The sequence below is a fragment of the Loxodonta africana genome, chromosome 7 (genome assembly GCF_030014295.1).
Source record: "Loxodonta africana isolate mLoxAfr1 chromosome 7, mLoxAfr1.hap2, whole genome shotgun sequence".
Taxonomy (NCBI): domain Eukaryota; kingdom Metazoa; phylum Chordata; class Mammalia; order Proboscidea; family Elephantidae; genus Loxodonta; species Loxodonta africana.
In genome coordinates this window covers 23,547,038-23,555,320 of record NC_087348.1, presented here as the reverse complement: position 1 = coordinate 23,555,320, position 8,283 = coordinate 23,547,038, and the positions used below count along the sequence as shown (strand labels likewise).

The 8,283-nt window shown below is 37.4% G+C and overlaps 1 protein-coding gene across 1 annotated transcript; it reads left to right on the top strand.

Moving 5' to 3' along the window:
- The first annotated feature begins 3,254 nt into the window (after positions 1-3,254).
- LOC111749187 (olfactory receptor 10AG1-like) lies at positions 3,255-5,251 on the top strand. Its single transcript, XM_023542491.2, has one exon. It carries the CDS (start codon positions 3,430-3,432, stop codon positions 4,369-4,371), a length of 942 nt encoding a protein of 313 aa, XP_023398259.2. The 5' UTR covers positions 3,255-3,429; the 3' UTR covers positions 4,372-5,251.
- Positions 5,252-8,283: the final 3,032 nt, after the last annotated feature.

Sequence of the window (8,283 nt, the reverse complement as noted above, 5' to 3'; positions counted from 1 at the left end):
AGCAAAGGTTTTGTAGCAAAAAAGCATTATATTTATTTTACTTCTGATATTTTAAAAAGATATTTAAAGTAAAATAATTCATGAATAAGTTTATAATCACTGAGGAATCCAAGAGGCATTTACATAAAAAAAGTACTTTCACTTTAAAGAATTTACAAGATAATATAAAATTTTAAGTTCACCAGGTTAATTTCAGAGATTATGTTTTCAATTTTTATCAAAAATACAAGCATAGCTGAGGTTTAGCTAGATTGGGGACATTGACCATGAGTAATATCTATCTGAATCAGAATATTGTTAACCAAAAGCAAACTCATTGCCCTCCAGTGGATTCTGACTCATAACTACCCTACAGGATAGGGTAGAACTGCCTCATAGGGTTTCCAAGTCTGTAAATCCTTATCGAAGCCACCTGTCATATCTTCCTCCCACAGAGTGGCTGATGGGTTTGATCCACTGACCTTTTGGTTAGCATCTATGCACTCAATCACTGTACCCACCAAGACTCCTTCAGAATATTATTGCACATTCTTTAATCATTTGGATTTTTTCCAGGGAATGGATGCTTAGATTTGAAATAAAAGTATGATAACATTAAGTTTTATATATCTAAAGGTAATAAGAACTTAGACATTTTAAAGAAAGAAGAATACTATAGTTTTGGGAGGACACACAGGGTAAATCTCTGCTCTTTCTACCCTGTTCTCTGGAGAAAAACATAGGCAAACCTTACGTATTTAGTGTTATACCTAGATAATTTTTATCATCAAAAAGATTGTTTATACAATTAGAAATGCTCTTTCACTTAGCATTCAAAGTCATTTTACTCAATTAAAACAATTTTTTTTTTTTATTAAATGCTGTAATTCCTAAATTCCACACATAAAGATTTAGCTCTTTTGTCCTCTTCTGGGTCTTAATTCTTCTCACCCTCTTAAAAGTGATGTTTTCATTTTAATAATGTCTATTCCTTCAAATTTTTTAATTTTTTTATTCCTTTATTTCAGTTCAGAACCAAATCCTGAGTACCACATTAGGTGAACACCCATTTTCCGGGATCTATATTGAATTCAAGTAGGAATATAGTCACTGCCTTTACCTCTCAGATCATTTAGTATCAATAAAAGAAAATGCATACAAGGAATATTACCCTAAATGCCATTCCAAGTGCTGAGCAATGATGGGTAATATAGGTGTTACAGCCCACAAAGTAGAGACAATCATAGAAACACAAACATTAGCAGAAAATTCATGGAGAAATTGCAACTTGAAATTTGAATATTTTTTGGAGATTTGTTAAACTTTGGTAATTGATTTTAAGATCTTCATTCCCATGATAATCCTGTGATGCAAAGAAAAATAAATTATTTTTCCTGTCGAACAGCAAACTGCAAAATTCAGAAGAGTAAATTAAAATAATAGATGGATGATAATAATAAGTAGCTGTTAATAGAAAAAAAATTTTTCGTATAATAATAATAAATAACAAAAATGATAGTCTTATAAATATCAGAACTTCAAGTCATTTTATTTATATTAAATGATTTAATTCATATAGCAAAACTATATGTTGGTATAGTTGCTAAAAATTTTACAGCTGAGCAAATTGTGTAAGTGGAAAGATTAATTAACCTGGATGAAGTTCTTACACAGCTAGATGTTGTTGAGCTTAATTCAATTCTAGTCCATCTGGGAAATACTGTTCTTTAACCATGATCACTCGACTTGATGGCAGTGGTCTTGGTAGTGGTTAACCATGATCACGGGGCACTAGTGACACAATGGTTAAGCCCTCAGCTGTTAACCAAAAGGCCAGTGGTTCAAACTAACCAGGTGCTCCTTGGAAAAAAGATCTGTCAGTTGACTTCCCTAAAGATATAGAGTTTAGGAAACCCTGTGGGGCAGTTCTACTGTGCCCTATAGGGTCACTGTGACTTGGAATTGACTCCTCGGCAACGTTTTTTTTTTTTTTTTTTTTAACTGTGGCACCATACTTCTGCTCTGCTTAGTAGACAAGTTACAAATCAATTAGGATGGAAAGATGAATAGCAGGATGAGGCAAGGGGCACCTTGTGTCTTTCAAAATTTAAGAAGGCACTCACTTTCAGGATTGTGCAAGTGCAAGGATGGTCCTGAACCTATCCTTAAATTTTACACCTTATTAGTTTCAGTGATTAGTCCTTTTCCTGACCCTGATAAAAGGGAATGGTTAGAAAAATAATGCCAACAAAGGATCTCAGAACCACTTCATCAAATACCGATGATTTTACTATGCAATCTGTTAAATCCTAGGGCTACAGGCTTAAGGAACATACAATCATAATCATAGTTATAGAACCATAACTAAAGTGTAAACAGCTTAAAATCGGTAGGTAAACGATAGATTTTACCAATATTATCTCGTTTACCTCTCACAAACAAATACATGTTAGAAACCTTAAATAATTGCTTAATATCACAAAGATAATAAATCATGGAGATAAGAGTCAAACTCAAGTCCATTAAAGAAAAAAAAAAAAAAACACTGATGTGCAGTCACAAAACCTGTGTGCAATAGGCCGAATTGTCCACATGTAGTGAGTCTCAATGTCCTCAAATCTAAAGAAAAGTCAGTCTAGAAACAGTTATCTGAAGCGGTAATTTTTGAGTAACAACAAAAATAATGGGGGGTGAACACAACACAATCAGCACAACATAAAATCCAGTATTTTTCCTCCTCCTTTCCCACACACATACACACAGGTAACGAATACCTTCCATTCTACCCCTGTTTTTCCAGGATGACTACGTTTATTGTTTGTATCTGAATCAACGTTCCCAGGCTAATTTCGCTGAATGAAATCTTCCTTTTCTACAGACTTAATATCCTACAAAAAGATATTTGTTTTATTCCTCTATGCAAAATGAAATAGTCCCTGAATTTTCTTTTTAATCTAATATGACCTGTGTAATAGAAAGCTATATGCTTAAAATTCTCAAGTGATGGGAGAATGAAGCATTGAAATATGCAGTTGAAAACATATGTTAGAAGAGAGTTTATGATTTAGTATTTGGGAAGCTTGACTGAGAAAACGCACAGAGAAATACAATAGATTGTCAAGACTTGTAATTAATGTAAAGTGAGATTAGATGGCAAAGCTCAGGGTCATCTCCAGAAGTTGTCTGTTGCTTCAGTGCCTGTGCTGAGTGAGATATAGCTTGACCTATCCTGGGCTGTGCTCCGAAAGTGTAAGGAAATGATTTTAATGTTTTTTTTTTTTTTTTTTTTTGAGGGAACTGTTCATTGTGATTTAATAGGAAGGGAAGGGGCATACATAACTAGTATCATTCTTAAATGATCATAAAATCCAATCCAATACAATTTGGAGAAGAGGCAAAGAGATACAGGAAGGTAAAGGAAATTTACATGTAAATTTTCCTTTTCTATAGATGAATCGTCAAGAAAAACCTCCAGTAGATAATCTAACTGAACTGATGGAATTTGTTCTCTTGGGCTTTGCTGACATGCCCCAACTCCAGTGGTTTCTTTTTGGATTGTTTTTAATCATCTATATTATTATCCTGATGAGCAATGGCACCATATTTCTAATAACAAAAATGGATCCTGCTCTCCAGAGCCCTATGTATTTTTTCCTGGCAAATTTTTCCTTCTTGGAAATCTGCTACGTATCAGCTACTCTCCCCAGAATGCTGATGAATCTAGGGACACAGAGAAGAAGAATTTCCCTAATTGCCTGTGCTACGCAGATGTGCTTTGTCCTTATATTTGCAGGCACAGAGTGTTTGCTCCTGGCAGTGATGGCCTATGACCGCTATGTGGCCATTTGTAACCCTCTGCACTATCCTCTAGTCATGAACAACAGGGTCTGTATCCTGTTGGCGATTGGGTCCTGGACCATTGGAATCCCAGTGATGATAGGGCATACCTATCAGATTTTCTCTCTTTCTTTTTGTAGATCTAAACAAATTAACCATTTCTTCTGTGACATTCCCCCAATACTCAAGCTGGCTTGTGGGGACACTTTTGTAAATGAGGCTTTGGTCTACATAGTTGCTGTGGTATTTGTAATGGTTCCATTTCTGTTGATACTTGGCTCCTACAGTAAAATTGTCTCCATCATCCTTAAGTTGCCATCAGCCACAAATCGAGCCAAAGCCTTCTCCACCTGCTCATCTCATCTTATGGTTGTGATGTTATTCTTTGGATCAGGCATTATTGCATACTTAAGACCCAACAGCAGACACTCAGAGGAAACTGACAAAGTTCTATCTCTTTTCTACGCTATCCTAACTCCTATGCTTAATCCTATGATATATAGTCTAAGGAACAAGGATGTCATAATGGCACTGAGAAAATTGCTATGTAAATAAGTCACCAGTAAAGAATGAGTTAAATGTATAAGAAAGGCTTTCTCACACATTTTTAGTCCAATTTTAATAGATGTAAAGCTTTATACCTTGTCTTTCCTATAGGGTCACTATGAGTCAGAAGGGTTGTTGGTTTTGGTGGGTTGTCTTTCATACTGTGGCAATTATTTCCAAATTAAAAATCACTTGTAATGTTGTCAGGACTTTCTGCTTAAGCATGCATACTATATATTATTAATTATAAATGATATTTGATTATATATCTATGTGTACGTGTGTGTGTGTGATCTCTATGAGTCAGAATTGGCATGATGACTGTTGCTTTGGTATTAGAATATAATATATATATATTTATTTATATATATATAAAGTGTTAATGTTCTCACATTATTTTATAGATGAAAAATCAGATACTCAAAGAATCTTATTTCATAATCTCCTGTAAGCCATCAAAAAAAAAAAAAAGCCATTAATCCCATATTATATACAAGGATTTTAAAGAAAAATTAGAGAAATAATTTATTTCACTTCTAATTTAAAAATACCCAATTGTTTTATAATGCATTAAGGACAAAAATCTAACTCCTCACAAAATGTAGAAAGTGCCCAACTCTCAGGCTTCATGTTTTTGTATTAAAATATATATAACAGGAGGGGTGGAGCAAGATGGTGAAGTGAGAGGATGCTCCCATTTACTTCTCCAGCAACTAAAACACTGAGCAATGAATAAATACAAGCACATACTGAGAACTCAGAACCCAGAACCCAGGACAGCAGCTGATGTGTTGGAGAGTCGAGGTGAGTCCACGAGCAAAAGAGAGAAAGATCAGGGATGGCACAGAAGCTGGGAGAACATACGTGCTACCATAAAAAAAAAAAAAAAAAAAAATCATTGGAGTCATTTTGAGGCAGGATTGGGCAACACCCCAAACAGGGAACACAGAAAGGGAGCTAATCTTAGGAAGATGTAGCTAGATTTTCTAAGGCAACACAAACTGGCTATAGGAGTTCTTGGGCCATGCAATTGGGAGGCTGTGAAAGGAGACTGTGGCACTGCAAGAGAGTGCTGTTGAATCTCACTGAGGTCTGAGACAGATGGGCACTAGTATCAGGAGGAACTGAACGAGCAGCAGGACAAGGGAAACACTTCTGACTGACAGGCAACACAGAGGGAAACAGTTGGTTCCCTGCCCACAGTGAGACACTGTGGGAGCATCTGTGCAGAACATCCATGAAAGAAAGACATAAACAGCCCTCAACTTTGTCACTGAAAAGTCGAGGCCCACTATTTACGTCAGGGTCTGCAAACAGATAGCACTTCCTCTCCCATGCATGCCTAATGAATACCAAAAACAATGATTCAGAATTCCTGAATAGGCACTGAAAAAAATGTAAGGATGAGTACCCTGTAGTGGCTTTGAGGAGAAGACTCTAAGTTCACTGCTGCTGGATTGATTTGGACTCATAGTGACTCTGTGGGGTGAAGTGAAGCAGCCCTAAGTTGTTTCCAGTGCTGTGAGTCCTTATGGAGGCAGAATTCTTCATCTTTCTTCCCTGAAGCCACTTGTGGGTGGAGATGCCAGACTTTTGACTGTCAGCTGTGTGCATGGCCACTGCAACAACAGGGTGCCCAATCAGAAAACTTTATTACAAAAACCAGAATTTAACTTAAAAATAATAATAATAATAAATCCTCAAGTTAAACAGAAATAGTAAAACACACAAATTCACATGATAAGAAGAACCATTCAAGCAAAACATGAAGAAGAGGAAATTCCTCCTGTGGAGGTCAGACTAAAGCAAAAAATTAGTAATGTTCAGACTGTGGTGCTAAATATGCTTAAAGAGATAAAAAGCACACAGAATACAAACTAGCAGAGTTCAGAAAAAAATAGAGGAACAAAATAAGATTCAACAATGAAATTGAAAATATACAAAAATGAAACAAAACAAATAGAACTATTCAAATCAAAGAATAAAGCAAGAGAAACACTTAACAATGGAATTGAACAGACAGACGATAAAATAAAGTAGAAGACAAAATAACTGAACTTACCAAGCCGGAAGAGAAACAAAAGAAAAGAATGAAGAAAAGCAAACAAATCCCAAAAAGAAATATGAGATTCAATTAAGAAATCTGAAACTAGAATTATTGGTATCCCAGAGCTCCACAAAAACAATAAAAACTTAGAAATGATTTTACAAGATATAATCAGAGTTTCTCAAACCTGAACAGAGAATCAAGCCTGATACTATAGGAAGCTACACAAATCCTAATCAGAAGAGACACAAAAAGATCAACTCCAAGCCATAACCTAATCAAATTCAGGTTCGATGTTGTTTTGGGTACTAACCTACAGGTTGGTTGTTTAAACCCACCTCGCAACACAGAAGAAATGTGTGGGATATACTTCTGTTAAGAGAATAGTCAAGAAAACCCTATAAAGAAATTCTACTCTGTGACGGATGGGGTGTCCATGATTCAGAATCGATTTCACATCAATGTTTTTTTGTTTTATTTAGTCTTCTAATCAATAAAACATGCACGCATATGAAATTATCCAATAAATCTATATGCAACATTGTTTGTAATTGTAAAAGATTGCAAGCCAATTAAATGTGATTCATTAGGTTGTTTGTCTTTCTTGATGTTATGAGTTCTCATTATAATATTCTCATCAGAAATTTTTATCTTCCACAGCTACAGGATGCGTCTTAATATAATTTTTGAAAAATGTATCCAGAGGTGGGACCAAGACGGTGGAGTAGTCAGACGCTTCTGGTGTTCCCTCTTACAACAAAGATCCGAAAAAAAAAAAAAAAAAAAAGTGAATCCATTACATATACAATAAGCTAGGAGCACTGAACCTCAAACGCAAAGTTAAGAAATTTGACTGAGCAGCTGGGAGAGGGAGAGACTGTTCAGAAGCAATGAGGAGTTGCCGGTCCTGACTTGGCAGGAACCAGCGCCCCTCAGCCCCGATCCCCAATGTGACCACAGCGGGGCTGGCAGTAGCATTAGGAAGATGCAGTTACTTCAGAGAAGGAAGACTAGTTTATGGCTCAGGCTCAATCCCCTGGTGCAAAGACATGGCGGAAGGTGATAGCATTTGGGGTGCAGCTTCCATAATCACAGAGAGCCAGCGGCACAGAATCTACTCATGTCTCCAGAATCATCAAGAAATAGTGCTCTCGGCATAAGTGATTGTCTCTAATTTACTGTGCAGATCTAAGAGTTCCCCTTGTGAAAGAGTTCTCTCTCATTTAACTGACCCCTCTGCCCCCTCCCCCAAGCAGGCTTCAGTGACAGTCGATTTCCTTGGGCCTGAGATAGGTTCTGCTGCACACACTCAGACATTCTCCCAGGCTTGAAGAAGGAACAAATTAACGAATGGGGAAAAAAAGGATCTGCTGGCTCCCCTAAACTGGGAACTTAGGGCAGAAGTGGCTCCTGTCCAGGCACAAGCGGTCCACAGATTTTGAATGCTTTTCACCCCTGCATGTACCCGTGTGGCCCCATTAAAGAGCTAGGCCCTTGTTGTTACATCATAAGGGCATATGTGCCCCAGGTCTGGCTTTAACTGTTTCGGATCTGTGGTGGAGAGGCAGGTTTTTGACGTTTGGCACTGCTCTGCCTATTAAGCAGGTTCCTCACCTACTCAAATCAGGGACCTGAGAACTGGTGGCTCCACCCAGGCCCTTTAGCCACCCTTGACAGCGCTCCAAGGATAAGTAGTGCCTCCAAGTCCATACAGTTAAAAGCATTAGGTGCCTATGGTACGGCTGCTGAGTCCACCCACCTGTGCACTCTACAGAATAGGGATATGCCTTCCTCCCAGACACTGGGGAGAAGGTTGTCAGCCCACTGCCTGCTCAGGGTGTGACCCCCTGCAGCAACCAGAAACCTGTGCCTAT